We start from the raw sequence: 17176 nt of genomic DNA, 5'->3' as shown, positions 1-17176 counted from the left end.
ACAAACCAATAATCAAGTGTTATTATTATTAAGGGCGGCTTTGGAGCCAGAGAGACCTGGGTTTGAATCCTGGCTCCACCACTCATTAGATGAGGAGCCCTGGCCTCAGTTTCTACCTGTGTAAAATGGGGATGACAGTGGTACCTACTCCCCAAGGGAGCTGGGAAGGCTATAATCACATAAAACCTTTATATAATAATATAAGTATTATTCATTATTATATTCAATATAAATATTATAAATAGTATAACATATAATTTAAATGTTATATTTAACATAGTTATAATTATAACACAAATAATATACTATATAAGTATTAAGAAATATTATTTATTATATATGATATATACATAATATGTTATACATATAATGATATAAATACATAAAGCCTTTAGCCCAGGCTCTGGCACACAGCAGGTGCCCCATAAATGTTTGATGAAGGTCTGAATTAATGAATTCTCTGCTAACCAGCCCATCTGCCTCCATGGTTTGGGGAGGGGACGCCCTTCTGGGGAAAGTCCCCGGCAGGTGGGCACCTACCGCTCAGACAGCGAGGCCATCCCGGCCAGGAAGGTGTGCCTGTCAGTTTCCGCCAGCCGCTCCTGCAGGATCTGTGCCCCCTCCTGCACCTTGCGCAGCTGTTGGCTATAGCGCTGGACTTTCTGCTCAATGTCGGTGAGGGTGCGGGCCGTGTCCGCCTCCAGCTCCTCTAGCATGGCCTTCTGCCGCTCACGCAGGAGCCGGTGCAGCCGCTCGAAGGCCTCACTGATGGTGGTCCGCAGGCTTTTGGTGGAAGACTGTGGGGACAGTCATCAAGGGTTATGGCAGGGGTAGCTGATGGGGTGATCCCTGGGTGAGAGGGGGAAATCGAGAGCCTTGACATGCAGAGGTGGGAAAGGGCACACTTGGTGGAGGGAAGGGCATATGCAAAGCACGGCACAGCCGGAGGCAGCAAGTAGCTCTATGTGGGCCATTAGGAAAGTAATGAAATGGTCCAGGAGAGATAATGAGGCTTGAACTAGGGGAGAAGCAGAGATGGGGAGAACGGGAAGCAGTTTGCAAGCTGCTTAGGAGGCAGACTCTTTGGGCCTGGTTGCTGGCTGTAGAGGTGCAGGAGACAAAGGTGTAGAGGATGACGCTCACATTTCTGGCTTGGGGGTGTTAGAGATGGAGAAACTTGGGTGAGGGGTGGGAGTGGGGACAGGGAGAAGATGTAAAGTTCAGTCTGGCACACAGTGAGGTCTTTATTTTTAAAAATCATTCACTGGATTCAAGGAAAGATGACAAGATCATGGAAGTCAAAGAGCTTTATAAACTGCAAAGTGCTGGGCAAATCTTGGTGGTCAGTTGCTCTGTCCTGCCACCCCTGAGATACTCTGGCCAAGGAGCGAGAGCTGGAGGTCAGAGCCATTTTCAGAGGAGGTGAGCACGGAGTTGTGTAGTTCTCCCTGCCCTGGGGGGCACTGCCAGGCTCAGGAGGGGGCTGGGTAGTAAAGGGCACAGGTCTTGGTGCCCGACAGCCTGGAAAGGATCCTGGCTCGGGGTCTCTAGCTGTGGCAAGCAATCTCAGTTGCTGAAGATCTCTAAGCCTCAGTTTTCTTATCTGTAAAAGGGATAACAAAATCTACATTGCAGGGTCATGGTGGAGATGAAACAAGGGAGTGTTCGTAAAATGTGTGCCGCATTTCTAAGCGCAGAGAAGGAGCTTGGTTATTAAAAAGGGATTCATTCTAATGGGCATGTCCTAGAAGTCTCCATTGAGAGATGGCCTGAAGGGTGGACAGGAGGTCAAGTGAGGGGTGAAAGGGGGCAGCCAGAGGGAACAGTAGGAGTAAAGGCTCAGAGGAAGGATGGCCCAGGGTGCAGAGGTCCAGCCAGACTGCCGCAGTGTGGGGGGCCTGCCTTTGCAATTTGACTTTGTGGGATTTTAGTTGGGAGTTCATGGAGTCAGAGACCCCGCTGTGCTCAGTGCCCAGGGCTCTGTGGGAGGCTCAACAAAGGCTCAATTAGGGCCTGTTCCCTCCCCATGCTGCTTGCAGGAAGAACTGCTGGCAGTGGGCCAGCCTCCCTGCGCATGCCCACCCAGAGCCCCGGAGAGACAAAGAAGGGGCGGAGGAGAGGCTGGGGATGAATGGCCAGGCTGCCTGTGGCCTCCCTCACCCAGGGAAGGATAAGGCTTCTGCAGCGGCACGTTGCTGACGGCAAAGAGGGGGCCTGCCCTCCCTGCCCTGTTTGGAGCTGCCCTCCCTGCCCCATTTGGAGCTGCCCTCCAAAGGCCCCCAAATCCCATGACCACCCCCTCTGGTTCTTCCTCTACGACTATTCTGCAGCGTTAGGTTCTCTGGCCACCTTCTTCAAATTGGAAACTCTGTTTCACATCCCACCTCTGTACTGCTCCTTCTCTGCCTCCTGTGTACCTCGGGGCTCATCCAGGCCCCTCCTCCCGTTCACACCCTCCATGCCTTTCCTATCCACTCCTTTAGTTTCAACTCCCACTGTGCTTTGAGGGGGCTCCCAAATCCGTATCAGTGGTCTTGCGTGTCTCCTGAGTGTCACATCCATCTTTCCAACTGCTCTTCAACATGTCTCTTCAGGGTCCCACTCATTTGGTCCGTAACGCAACTCTTTGTCTTGTCTAACAAACTCGTCACCAGAGTGATCCTTCTAATGTGCAAACAGGGTTGTGGCCAATACTGTGTTTAGGAATCTTCCTTGGCTCCTCGATGACTAGTAAAATGCTGAATTCCTTATCCTGGCACTCAAAGCCCTTCTCAATCTGATTTTGACTTTCGTCCATGGTACTACTGCACTGCAATTTCACCTGCCTAGAATGAACCACCCCCACCCCACCCCCTGCCGACCCTTTATTCAGTCAGCAAACGCCTACGCATTGTGCAAGACCCAGATTGAAAGCTACCTCCTCTGTGACACCTTCCCTCAATTTTCAGGCAGTTAGATGCTCCTGGACCATTTTGTAAACACTCTTCATACCCTGTCTCACATTTTGTGTCTCCTTGGCTAGTTGGAAAGTCTCTCCTGGTTAGAAATGATGTTTTTCTCATCTCTGGACACTGTGTGCCCAACACAGGGCTTAATACAAGGCTGAGACAGTCAGGAACTGCTTGGGGGTGAAAGAGGGAAGGAAGGAAGGGTCTTGCTCACGACTGTTAAGCAGAGCTGGATGCAGGCTCCATCTTCTTTCCAGGTTGGGGGCCCAGTGTAGTGGACCCTGACCCTTTTTTATACCCTCCCCCACCACTGCTGACCACTTTCCAAAGCAGCTTCCTCCCTGACTAAGCTATACAAGTTTCCATCTCTCTTTTAACTGTAACCCAGATACTTTGTTTTACTGATGCTATGCTTTGAAACTACACCCTGTAACCAAAACAACTCCTGACTGACCTTGCTTGTATCCCTTATCTTGTTTTGCAACACTGAATCTGGGTGCCCTTGCACATAGCTCCTGATTAATATAAGGCAGCCCAGAACTAAACACCCCAGGTTCCTAAACTATCTTGCTGAACCAAGCCAGTTCTAATCAAAGTTAGCCTGCCTGATATGCGCAGTAGCCAAATTATAAAATCACTTTATGTATACTCAGCAGTTAAGACTATCTCTGACCCTATCATCTAAAACAGCTTTGCGTATTATCCTAAGCCTGCCTGCCTTTGCTTGAATGCTATGAAACACTGGAAGTTTCTCCCATTCAAGGAGACAGATTTGAGGAACCCGTCCTCCTGTCTTTGCAAGGCTAGCCTTTGCTAAATAATCTTGAAATCCCTGTGTCTGATTGACTCCATGCGCATCGATGAGGACTCACTTTTGGGCCACAACACTGCACCCAGGACAAAGGAGGATGGGTGGGGAAAGGGGGAGAGGCAGAGAGAGGGCTGCTCAATGCTACTCCAGGAGCCCCAAGCATGTCCCCAGTGGGTCCAACCAACCTACCTGGCTTGGTGACCACAAAGCCATAGATCTTGGCTTGTGCATGCACTGGGCTGACACACCTGTCAGAGCATTGAGGCTGTGGGGCCTCCGGCCAGTCCCTCAACCTCTCCGTGCCTCAGTTTCCTCTCCAGTAAAATAGGGATAACAACAGTTCCTATCCCAAAAGATGTCCCCCCCACCCCACCTCATTTATTTGACAACTATTTATTGTGTTCCATGCACTGTGCTAGGGAATCCTGCCATTGTGGAGGGGGCATTCTGTGGGATTCAGTGAGATGATGAATGGGAAACAGTTCTCAGCACAAAGAAGGGTTCAGCTCAACTGGTGTGCACCCTTTACTCCTGCTCTTTCTAGAGACACCCCTGCCCTGCCCCCACCCCTTTAGTGTTGTGGCTGGGAAAGCAGCCTCTCCCCTCCTTCCCACCCCAGCTCACCACATCCCTGGGAACAGGAGGAGCTGGGGCTGTTTCAGGAAAACACCCGGCCAAGAATGCTTCACCCCTCCAGGGCCAACCAAGGAAAACACGGGGCCTGAGGAGGGAGACCAGAGAGGCCCTCAGGCCGGGCCATTGGAGGGGCAGGCGCCAGAGGAAAGCGAGTCAGGCACCAGGTGAAATATGACCTCCAAAGCATCCATAGGCATTTCTTGTATAAACACCCCAGTCCAGACAGGAAGCAGGGCTGGGGGAACTGGAGGGGGAGGTGGCCCTGCAGGACCCCCTAAAGGCAGACAGATGGACAGGAAAGCAGAGGAGGAAGAGGTCAGTGGAGAAAAACAATGGGGGGCGGAGGAGGGAGGGAGCTTGGAGAGAAGATGATGCTGTGAAGGAAAAAGACTGTAAGTCTCCTTTTTCCCTACTGAATTTTCCATTTGCTCTTCATTATCTGAGAGGTGCAGAAACACGAGACAGATGGGGAAACTGAGTCCTGGGGCTGTTTCTCATTTGTTGGCCACCGAGGTTTCTGTCCAGAGGCACTCTGGAATGTTCTCTGAAGAAATGTTTGTCATGACCTCCCCGAGACCGCAGTGGGTGGGTGGCCAAGCCGGGGCACAGACCTGAGTCTCCAGTGGCCTCTCCGGAAGCTTAGAGCATTCCAAAGCCTCTGCTCCGGCTGCTGCTGGCAGCACCCCACTAACAGAGTCTGCAGTCAGACTGAAGCCATCCTAAGGCTTGGCAGCTGGGCCTAGGTCCCCAGCTCTGGTCACAGAAAGATGGGCAGAAACGAAGGCAAGTGTTGCCCAGGAGTGAGATACCTGTGGGGGGATCTCAGAAGGAGCCCCCTTGGATGTGCGCTATGATACAGAACCTCAGGACTGGCAGGGGCCTGGGAGAGTTCACACCATACAGATGGAAAGACTGGAGAGCAGAGAAGTATGCAGTTTACACAAAGTCACACAGTGAGTTAGTGGCAGGATTAGAACCCACGTCTTCCTCTCAGGTCAAGGAAAAAGGCTTTCTGTTCCAACCATTGTAGCCAGGGACTGAAGGGGTTGGCCCTAGTTTTCAGGGTCCATATCCCCTGGCCTGAGCTAAAGAGAGGAGATGCTATCAGGGCTGAGCCACACACAATCGGGAGGGCTTTGGAGATGAGCAGGAAATGAACAGTGAGAAAACAGGCCCAGGGTTGGCTCCTGAGACAATGGGTGTGTTTAATGACTGGGAGAAAAAGGAGACTGGCTACATTCTCCCAGCTCTGCAAAACGCCGGCATTTCTGGAGGGTCCCTGGTCCCACCCCAACTTCCAGCCAAAGCGGAAAGGGAGAAAGAGCTCCCAACTCACCTTGGCCTTGGAAGGCTCCACTTATTTTTTTTTAAATACAGTTCTATTGAGATATATTCACATGCCCTCCAGTCATCCACAGTGTACAATTATTCACAGTAGCATCATATATGGTTGTGCATTCATCACCAGAATCAATTTTTGAACATTTTCCTTATTCCAAAAGAAATAAAAAGTAAAAAGAACACCTAAAACATTCCAACCCTCTCCATCCCACCCTATTTTTCATTTAGTTTTTGTCCCCATTTTTCTACTCATCTGTCCATACACTGGATAAAGGGAGTGTGAGCCACAGGTTTTCACAATCACACAGTCACACAGGCCCCATTCTTAACCCTACTCAAATCCTCCCACCCGGGTCCTGATCTGCCCAAATTCTTGCTCTCAATGACCCCGGCCTCCCGCATTTACCTTCAAGGAAGCCCCACACTGGGCCCCGCCCCCGCAACGCCAGGTTTGGCTCAGCGAAGCTCCACCCCCGCAGCCAGCCCGAGCCCCGCCCTCTCAGAGCCCCGCCCCTTCCTTCAGGCCCCCGCCCCCCGCCAAACTCACCTTGGTTTCCGCAAGCTGGCGCTTGAGCAGCTGCAGCGCCTCTGTGTGCTCCCGCTCGCTGTCCTGAAGGGCCTGAAGCTGCTCCTTCAGCTCCCTCTGGAACACACACAAGGCCGGGATGGGGGCACAGGCCAGACCCGCGCCAGCCGCCGACGGGGGCGCTCCGTAGTCATGAAGTGCCCAGACCCGACCGGGCCAGGCGTTATCCTGGACACATCCCTTCCGACACGGTTCAGTCACCAAGTTCGGTTGCGTCTGCCTCCTCAATGTCTCTATCTTCCCATCTTAAATCTGGAATTGCGCAACAGCCTGCTCTCTGGCCATCCCGGTAGCTTCCGGTCTCCATGTCCCAAACCCCACGTACTGCCCCTGCGGGGTCTGGCTGCGAGGCTCCCTGCCTAGACTCCTCTGGTGGGATGCGGGTTCTACCACAGCCTATTGCTACATTCTCCGAGCGCTTGCTGTGTGGCAGGCACTGTTCTCAGCCCTTTGCTGGCATTAATTCATTTGATCCTCTCGATTATCCCGAGGTAGGCGCTATTATTATCCCCATTTTCCTTGGAGAAACAGGTACAGAGAAGTCAAGAAACCAGGCCAACAGCACACAGCTAAGAATGTAAGGGTAAAGGCAGAATCGGAACCCAGACGTTCTGGTTCCGGAGACCATGATCTCGACAGCGGGCAGCACCTTTTCTACCAACAACAACAAAAATCCATGCTAAACAAAATATCAACATTTTAAATAAAGTCAGGATCAGTATTTCCTTAGGTTCCAATATGGCTACACAATGCACTGCTACTGATCTCTTTATTTAAAAATCCGATATTCTGCTCATCATGGAATTTTTTGGCATCAATTTTGATTTTTAAATATGTTGCATTAAATGTTTTCTCGATTACCGAGGTTTTTTTGGTGCCCCCTTAAAACTTGCACCAGAAGCTAGTGCTGCACTTGCCTCACCCTAGTCCCATCCCTCTCTGCTCCCCCTCCCTTCTCCCTCCCATCCAGTTAAAGTGGCCTTCCTCCTGTTCCTCCATCATCTCCAGCTTGTTCTGGTAGCAAGACTTTGCTGTTCCCTCTGTCTGGTGCACTACACGCTCAGATCTTCTCCTAGCAATTCCTTTATATCATTCATTTATCAACTCAGATGCTCCCTCCTCCCAGAGGGCTTGTCTGATGGCCCATGTGCAGTGTGTAGCACCTCCTCACACTTTGCCACACACCCTGTTTCACGGTCTTCATGGCGCCTTGGGTCTGAAATGCTCTTGCTCACTTAGTCTTGACTGCTTGTATATTGCTGATGTCCCCTACTAGAATATGAGCTTCCCGAGGCAGGAGTCTCGTCTGGCCTGTGCTTGCTCTAGCACGGTGCCTGGATGCAGCGCACCCTCAATAATTACTTGTCAAACGAATGACTGGGTGAGTAGGCGGGTGCTCCCCAGCCCAGGGTCCAGCGTCTGCATTTAGCAGTGTCTGGCCTGTTGTCCCATGGCCACTTGTTCTCTAGTCTATCCCTCCTCTGTCTCTGTACTAGCCCATGAGTCCTCCAGGGCAGGCTCTTACTGCCCCATTCCACATCCCCTGCACCTGGAAATGGCCTGGCACTGAGATGAGCCTCAAGGAAGTTTGCTGTGTGAAGGAATTGCCATGGAAACAGCTCAGTTCAGGGCCTAGGTTCACCAGTCAGCCTTGCTGTGCATGGTGCCAGGGCAGCTGACCTACCCATCCATGCTCACCCCCACCTGCTCATTCTTGTCAGAGCATGCAGGGCCCACCGGAAACATCTAGTTCAACTCACTTTACAGACTAGGTAGCAACCTGAAAAAACAATTATGAAAAGATGCTAAGAGAAGAATGCAGGAAACAAAATTATCTTTGCCTCCTGTTGCTCATTCACTCAACAAATATGTGTTGCGCAACTACTATGCACCAGCCACTCTTGAGGCACTGCAGATCCAGCAGTGAACAAGGGAGACATGGCCCCTGCCCTCGGTGAGCTTCTTGTCTAATGGGGAAGACAGCAATAAACAAAGAAAGTAATAGAAGAACCAGATAATTACCAGCTATGCTCTGTGCTCTTGAGAAAATAAAGCAGTGCTGAAAACAGGGGGCAACTTTAGGTGGGGTGGTCAGGGAAGCTTTCTCTGAGGAGGTAATACCTGAGATAACACCTGAAGGAGAAGGAAGAGCCAGCCATGAAAATAGCGGTAAGATAAAACAATGGGAGCAGCTTGTTTATGAAAGTGGAGAGCTTGTGCAGACATAATGGCCGGAACACTGGCAGCCATTATAGGCCATGAGGCAACCTGAAAGATGGAGCTGATGCCAGAGGAGAAGGAAGAGTCTGGAGCCTTGATGACCGTGGGGCAGCCACACCATCACTGTATTCAGTGATGTGCTGGGAAGCTAGCTGTCCACAAAACAAAACAAAACAAAAACCTCTGGTTTGTAGCATTTGTTGACCTCTGAAGTATGAATGCTCCCACTGGGGCCAACTTCAAGGCACTAGTGTGAGGTCACTGAACATGGAGTTGGGTAGAGTTGTGCACAATCAGCTCTCAGAAGGTGGTGTGAGCCAGCTCCAGCACACCACTGTCTGGAGTCCTTTCCTATAGACTTGCTTTACACAAGAGAGAAAATAATTTCAGCTACTTTAGTCAGGTCTCTATTATGAACAGCTGAAAGTCGTTCCTAACAGCCAGATTCATATGCATACTGGATCCTTGTGAGCAGTGAATCCCTGTTCACTTAGGACAGAACAACAACTTCTCAGGCCTTCCCCGACAGCGTGGGGTCTGTCTAGCTTGGGACAGAGCCCAGCTGAGATGCAGATGTTTGAGGAGGATGGACTGCATGCTACCACTCGCCAGCCCCTTCTTGGTGGTCCCCATGGGTCCACGGAAGACCCAGCCATCCAGGAAGCTCTTCAGCATTTCTGAGAAATTGGAGGCCGTGTTCTTCACATTGCTCAGGGTGCCAGAGAGACTTGGACAAATTCCTCCTTTTTGCTTTTGGGGTCAGGGAACAACAAGAACTGGCGTGCCTCTTTCCTCTGGACCCTGGGGGCTACGGAACACTCAATCTGTGCTGGGACCTCCTTGGGCCCCACACAGTGCTGCATCAGGGACAGAGAGAAGGATGAGGGACAGAAGGCATGCAGATGAGTTGGGAAGATAGACAGGGACACGGACATTTACAATACAGTGTGCACTACTATAATGTAGGGGACCCCAAACCTGCTCCCCCTTCCATGTTCTCATCTCAGCGAAGGGCAATCCCACCCCACCTCCACCCTCCAAGCCAGAAATCTGGGAGACATCCTTAACATGCTTCCCCCAATCCAACCAGTCATCAAGTTCTGCTCTGGAATCTGTTCTCTCCTTTCCATACCCACTTCCCCTGGTTAGAATTTCATCACCTCTTTTCTGGACTGTGGCCCCAGGCTTCTCCCTGCCCCTACAATCTCCCCTGCTGCCCCAAGGGACCCACACAGCTACTGGAATGATCATTCTAAAGGACAGAACTGTCCTCGCTTCTGCCACTGCACCCCTCTTCAGGATTTCCACGTTGCCTGGGAAAAAGGGCAGAAAGCCTTAGCTTGGCATTCAAGACCCTTCGCCACTGGTTCCGACCTTCTCCAGCCTTATCTCTTGGCCACACCGTGCTGACCAATACAGTAGCCACTGGCTGCATGTGGCTATTTAAATTAAAATTAATTAAAATTAAATAAAATTCAGTTCCTTGGTTGCACTGTTCACATTTCAAGCATTCAAGAGCCATATGTAACTAGTGGCTACTGCATTGGACAGTGCAGGCATAGAACATTTCCATTATCCCAGAAAGTTCCGTTGGACAGAGCTGTTCTAGACATGCTAAGCATTTTGCAAGCACTCTCCCTCCAGGCCTTGGTACGTGCTGTTTTCTGTCTGGAATGCTCGGCCACATGTTTTTTTCTTCCACTTGTTGAACTCCTGTTCATCCTTTGAGACCCAAATCAAATGTCCTCCACTGAGAATCCATATTCCACACTACCTCAGACACTCCTCTATGTGCACCGGGTCCTACACATTCCCCATCACAGCATATATGGCATTTTAATTGCAAGGTTACTGTCAGTCTCTGCTACCAGATTGTGGGCTCTTGAGGGCTGTGCCCATGTATGGTAGTTTTCACATACCCTCAGTAAATATGACAGGGCCAGGCACAGAGAGGTCCCCATAAGGATTTGCAGAATGAACCTGCTCAGGAAAGAGACTGGTCATAGCTCACTTCTAGAAGGTGGGAGGGAAGAGAGAGCCCCAGGCAAGCAGCTGTCTCCAGGTGGGCTAGGTACAGACCCAGAGAGAACAGCTAACTTCGGAAAACCAAACCCCAAGGCCACGGAGCAGGCCTGAGGAGGCAGCCTGGGCTGTCCTCACAAGGGTCTCCTCCCAGGCCTGGATCTTCAGGCCTGGCTTAGGGGCTGGCTCTGCACCCACTAGCTGTGACCTCGAGCACATCAACTAAACTCTCTAAGCCTTGGTCTTTCATCTGCAAAATGGGGATAATAACATGCCAAGGGTTGGGAGGGTGGAATGAGATAGTAGAGAAGCAGTGTCTAGCCTCACAGAGCCCAGAGCCTGGCATGCACTGGCTGCTGGGGCATCAGAGCCATCACCACGTCCCCCATGAGGCTCCACAGTGACTTCTGCATGTCCTCACCACTCCCTGTGTCCCGGCTCCTCCCTCAGGGATCATTTGCCCTGCCCTCTGGATTTCGCACAGGAAGCAGAGGGTCAGGACAAGAAGGCCCGGAGGTGGATGAGGTTCTGGTTTGAATTTTACAGGAGTTGTGTCACCTAATTTTCACTACTCCATGAGGTTGGTGCCATTGCTACTTCGGTCCCACAGAGGGGGAAATTGAGGCTCAGAGACATTAAGCAGCTTGCCTAGGATTACGCAGCTTGTAAGAGGCAGAGGCTGGGCTCTGAGTAATCCAAAGTCCATGCTGAAAACCGCTCTGCCACTCTGCCTCCCATTCAACTCAATACAGCAGTCATTTCTGTGCACCTGCCAAGAGCCAGGCTTTGCACAGGCCCCTCCGAGGGCTTCAGACACAGTCCTTGTCACTGGGAATTCACAGTTGGTCGGGGAGGCAGAATTTAGGGAGAACAGGACAAACATGGCAAATCTAATCTAGTTGCCATTTCCTGGCTGTGTTTGTGACAACCTCCCTCTGCCTCAGTTTCCCAATCTGTAAAGTGAGGTTATTAACAACACCTGCTTCATAGGGTTGTTGTGAGGATGAAATGGCTTGATTCGTGACCTGACATGACACACAGGGTGTGCTCAATCAATCTGAGTTGTTGTCATTGTCATCAGTGTCATACTTATACTTACATGTAAAATAGGGACTTGGAACTAGGGCAGTGTCAAGAAGAGAGTTTATTTCTGGTGTTAGGATTGGGGAAGATGGATGGGCAGGGTTCCTTCAAGTCTCCAAGATGGGGCTAGGACATTCCAGGCAGAGGAGAGAACCGGTTGGGTAGGGGCACGCCTGGTGTGTGCAGGAAGTGGGGGGCAGGCGGGGATGGCCAGAGCCAGGTGTGCAACAGGTGGACGGAGTGATCTGTTGGGGCCACCTGGGGCGGGGGTGGAGGAGGCCTTGCAGGTCAGTCTTGGGGAGGTGGACTCTGTAGGGCCCCATCGGACCTAGGGGTAAGGCTGGATGTGGCGGGCTGGGGAGAGCGGCAGCTGGCTGAGCCTTCGCCTGGGGAAGGGGTGGAGTCACAGCTGAAGCAGATCTGAGCACACAATTATGCAAATATGTCTGCTGAGAGGCTCTGGGGCTCCCATGGGCTTGGGGAGGCCAGGACTGGAGACAACTGCACCCCAAGGCCGGGCCTTCCCTCCTTGGAGGCCACCCTTCTCCCCTGCCCAGAAAACAAAGTAGCTGCAGGAAACCATTCAGCCCTGGCTTCAGGGACCCTTCTTGCCCCTCACCAAACAGTGCTGCCCAGTGGAAACAGCATGAACTCTGGAGTCAAAAAACGTGGGTTCAAAGCCAGGCTTTGCTATTTCCTTTCGGGCAGGTCACTTGTTTCCCTTTCAGAGCCCACCTCGCACAGCCTCATCCGTCAAATGGGGATATGATGAGGACCGAGTGAGACACATCTGTGAAGTGGCCCAGCATGGTGCCTGGCACATAGTAGGTGGTCAAGGCCCTCTGGCCTCCTCCCATGCCCTGGTACTGCTCTCTCATTTCCCCTTTGACCCAAGCATGCTAGAAATCTTAGCATGGTAAACTTAACTTGCCTCTCCTTTTTCCTCCTCTGCTCCCAATTCCTCTTTTAGGCCTAGAACCCCTGATGACAGGCCTGAATTCTTATCTCTCTCAGAACCCCAGCCCTGCCTGCCCACTTCTGAGCCTCCCAGTCTCTAGCAACACCTCCTGGCTGCTCCCCCTGCCTCCAGGCTCTCCCCACCAGTCCAACCTCACATTGCTCTGGCGTGCGTTTTTCTAAATGGACCTGGCCAGGTCACCCACCTGCTTAAAACCCACCCCTGGTCCCTGGAGGGTGGGATGGGGGTGCATTTCAGGCTCTTCACATGCTGGTGCAGCCTCACTTCCCGCCTCTCCACTACAATGAACCACCTGTGCTCCCCTCCATGCCTGTCCCTGGTCAGTCTCAGATGACCCGAGTTCCAGTCCTGGCTTCAGTGACACTTAGTGATTGTGACACTAGTGGCAACGCCCAGACACAGCTTCAGCTTCCTCATCTGTAAAATGGGTGATGCGGCCAAATGGACAGGGCTGCTGTGACGATGAAATGAGAGGGAGCCAAAGTTCTCAGCCCAGTCTCTGGCGCAGTAAGTACCCAGGAAATGGTGGCCATTTACATTTTTATTCCTGCTGCCCATAATGTCTTCTCTCTCCGCTCCCTGGCCGGAAGCACCTGGTACATCCTTCAGGACTCTGCTCACTGGTCAGCCCCGGGGCAGCCTGGGGTAACCCTCAGTTGCAACCTGAGGAGCCTGGATACAACCTGGCAGTTTACAGGCTGGTTCCGGTCCAGCTCTTTCTCCGCGCAGGGCCTGGCCCTCAGGAGCTGTAGCAGGGATGTTGAATGAACCCACGAATCCAAGACAGAAACCTCCCCAAATCCTCCACACCCACCCCAAGCACTGGAGTGAGAGTCAGGAAACTTGAACTGTGGTCTGGTCTTGGGCAAGTCAGTTTCCCCATCTGAAAAGTGGGGAGAGGGTTGAGCCAGATGGCTTCTGAGCCCCCATTTGGAGGCTCCCTGAGGCCGTCAGAGTGGTGGTGAAGGGGGTAAGTTCTGAGCCAGAGCGACGACCTGGGTTTGAATCCCAGCTCTGCTTCCTATTTGCAGCATGATCTTGGGCAAGTCATTGCCCAATAGTTCTCACGTGTACAATGTTGCTGATCCTAGTCCCATTCAAGGGGTAGGGCAAGGAAAAGGCTGTCATGAGGATTAAATGCCCATAACATAGCACCTGGCACAGAGAAGTGCCCAGTCATCTTTGGCTTTTGTGTTTCAGAATTATTGTTATTGTTTTTGTCACTCCCTCCCAGATCCTGGGATCCCCCACTACAACCCTGAGTTTCTACCGTCTGGCCTGTGCTGAGCCCAGGTATCCTGGAGGGACAGGGCATTCCTGGCAGCCCACGGACACCTGTGAAGAGGGAAGTGGTGATGCCACCAGCCCCGGGTTTGACTCACAGCCAGCCTCGCCCCCACGGAGGCTGCTGCCTGCACACACATCCTTTCCTCTTCTAGAAAAAGTAACAACAGAAGCTGTTTCTCTGGGTCAAAGACAACAGTGCCTTTGCAACTATCACCTCTTTGGATAGGCAGAACTGTGTTTTATATGTCTTCACACATAAAGTGGGGAGTCGTGTTCTTATTTCCATTTCCCAGGTGGGGGAAAGGGTACAGAGAAGGTGATGCCTTGAGCCAGGATTTGAACTCAGTCTCGTAAGCTGCTCTTTCCTCATTCCCTGCTTCGATGTCTTAGGATCACCAGCTTGTCAAAGCACCCATCCATGTTGTCCCTCGGGAAAGGCTCCAATGGTCACAGCGAGGCCTGGAGGGGGTGGCTGGCATGGAATCGGATCCCCTCCCTGGGGGGTTAGAACCTGAGATGGCCAAAGAGCCGGATGCCATGCCTGATGACATCCCAGCCACCTACCCTTGGTGCGTCAGCTGGCACAGACAGCCCATGACCTTAGCCTGGCCCTGGCACTCACAGTAGAGAGACAGGCAGGGGCTGGGTGGGAGATGGTCCCCCAACTCTCAGAGATGGCTCCAAGGTTATGAGTTGCCCAATCAGTCTGGGCTCAAATCCTGGCCCTCCATTTAATTTCTCAGAGCCTCTGTTTCCTCATCTGTAAAGGAGCAAATAACCATACCTGCCTGATACAGTGCTAGAAAGATTAAATGAGGGAATACAAGAAGAGTACATAGTACAGTCCCAGGCAGTAGGCAAGGGCTCAATATATATTGGCTAAGAAGCCCCAGACTCCTCTGAAGTGGGTGCCTCTCCCTCCCCTTTGCTCAGCAGGGCACCTGGCACGCAATGAAAACTCACTGCCAGGCACAGCACTCAGCACCTTTGACACAGCATCCCTAACCCTTACAGCATCCTTACCAGGAGTGCCACTTATCCCCTCATTAGAGATGAGCACGTGGAGGCTTAAAGAAGTGAGGTGACCTGTCCAAGGATGCACGGCTTATAAATGAGGGTGCCAGCATCTGACCCCAGTATTGGAATCTGGAATGCAGAGCAATTCTGCCTGGCAGGTCAGAGAAAGCTTCACGAGGAGCTGGTATTTCAGCTGAGCCTTGAAAGACGAGTAGGACTTTTCTGGGCCAGCCTTCTAGTCCAGGACGATTTTGACCTCAGAGAACATTTGGTAATGTCTGAAGACAGTTTCTGGTTGTCCTAACGGGAGAGTGCGGAGGGGTGGGGTGTGTGCTACTGGCATCTGGTGGGCTGAGGTCAGGAATGCTGTGAAACATCCTACAATGCACACATGAGCCCCCCAAAACAAAGAATTATCTGGTCCCAAATGTCGATAGTCCTGAGTATGATGTAAATACTGGAGCTGTCATTTATTGGGTGCTTTCTATGTGTGAGCTGCAGTGCTAAATTCTTACAAATATCATCTTGTTTAACACTAACCCCATTACTCCCGTGCTTCCAACAAGGGACCCGAGGCTCAGAGATGGTAAGTAACTTTCCTAAGGTCATACAGCCAGTAAGTGGCCAAGTCAGGTTTGGAACTGCCTGGGTACAAAGCCACAGCTCGCACCCTTTCTGCTCTGCCACCTCCAGGATTTATAATAATTGTAAAAGTTCCAGGCCAGCTGCTAGACAGGGTGTCAGGAGGCTCCAGGCCCACTGCAGGCCTGGCGTCCTTGGGGTCCCTCCACCCCTACTGCCGTTTCCCCATCTGTCAAGTGGGGGTTGCACCAAATAACCCTCAAGGCCCCGCCAGCTCTGAGTCTATAATTCTACAGAAGAAGGGTCCAAGTCCAGGCTCCCGGAGCCCTGGGGATGGAACTGCCAGCTGTTGGGGGAGGAGAAGGTATAAGGGTTGGGCTTAGCCTCATTCCCAGAGCAGAAACAGCCAATAAGCCCTGGCTTCCCACCAGAAGGGAGGGGTGGGGGCTGGGGGGCACGATTCTCTGCCACTCCCTTGCCAAGCCCGATGTCTCAGAGGCACCAAAGCAAGGCCTCCTTCTCAGGCAAGAGCGGCAGCTCTGGGCGTCCACCCAGCTGGGCACAGGAGCTCACAGGTAGAAGGAGAAAGGATGGAAACGTGTGTGCACCCAGCCCATCATGCTCCAAGCCCCTCCAACAGCAGGTTCATCCTGGGTCAGTTTCGTGAACCCTCATAGGATGCAATCACTGTGACCCCCATTTTATAGATGAGCACATGAGGGTTTCCATGAAGTGACTCACTGAGTTACCCAGACAGTGCTGGCCCCAGAGTCAGTGCACTGGAGGGTAAGAAGCAGTCCTGCTTTCCTTTCCCCTCCAAGAATGAAAATGTTTTAATAACATTTGGAGAAAATATATATTCAATGTCTCCTGCATTCCCTAGGACACAGAATAGAGTGAAAAAGAAGAAGAAAAACTGAAAACGGTAACTTAGATTTCCTGGTTTGCAGACAGGGAACCCAGGTACTGAAGGCAGAGGCCTCTTCAGCCAGACAATCCGACAGGGAAAGGAGGGGCGAGCAGCAGGAGAGAGAGCTGTGCTTTCTAGGGCTATGCTTTCTAGCCCTGGCTCTGTCACTGCCTAGCAGTGTGGCCTTGGGTAAGTCACATCATTTCTCTGGACCTCAGTTTCCCCATCTCCATAATGAAGAGGTTGGACAGATGGTTTCAGAAGGCCTCTGTGCAGAGCTTTCCAGAGCTATCAAAGTTCTCTCTTCCTTCCTGTTTATGTGACTTCACAGAAGGAGAGGTGGGGACACCAGTGCCTGGCACAGGGGGATGAAGCACGGATGCCAGCCACGTGCAAGCCAGGAATGGGCTCTTTGCTCCTAGAGCCCGTGACCCTTGCCCACACTCTAATGGGGCCTCCATCCTCAGAAAGCCAGACTGGAAGGGAGTCAGTCGTGGTTTCAGGATGAAATGGGACACAGAGGGGGCGATTGTAAACAAAGGGCCATTTCTCCTGGGAGCAACATGTATCTTCGAGGGCATCTGCTCGCTGCAGGCAGACTCACAGAAACTCAGACAGAAGTAGACAAGATTCCCATAACACTGGGAAAATTAGTATTTAGCTCCTGCTTAAGCATCTCAATGACCAGAAAGCTCACGACACCCCAAGTGGGTCCACTCCATTTTTATGAAAGCTTTGAGCTTTTTTAAATCTT

General features: G+C 51.8%; 1 protein-coding gene across 2 annotated transcripts in view; it reads right to left on the bottom strand.

Annotated features, from left to right (window-relative positions):
* Positions 1-17176, bottom strand: part of TRIM62 (tripartite motif containing 62) — an 88815-nt gene that overhangs the window by 11560 nt on the left and 60079 nt on the right. For both annotated transcript variants that reach the window (XM_037827811.1, XM_037827810.1), the window contains 2 exons: positions 6284-6379; positions 541-797 (listed from right to left, as the gene is read on the bottom strand). In XM_037827811.1, coding sequence (XP_037683739.1) covers positions 541-797; positions 6284-6379 — 353 coding nt within the window. The remainder of the gene's footprint in view (positions 1-540; positions 798-6283; positions 6380-17176) is intronic.

The sequence above is a fragment of the Choloepus didactylus genome, chromosome 2 (assembly GCF_015220235.1).
Source record: "Choloepus didactylus isolate mChoDid1 chromosome 2, mChoDid1.pri, whole genome shotgun sequence".
Taxonomy (NCBI): Eukaryota; Metazoa; Chordata; class Mammalia; order Pilosa; family Megalonychidae; genus Choloepus; species Choloepus didactylus.
Note: the sequence above shows the minus strand (reverse complement) of the source record. Positions and strands in the feature narration are given on the sequence as shown.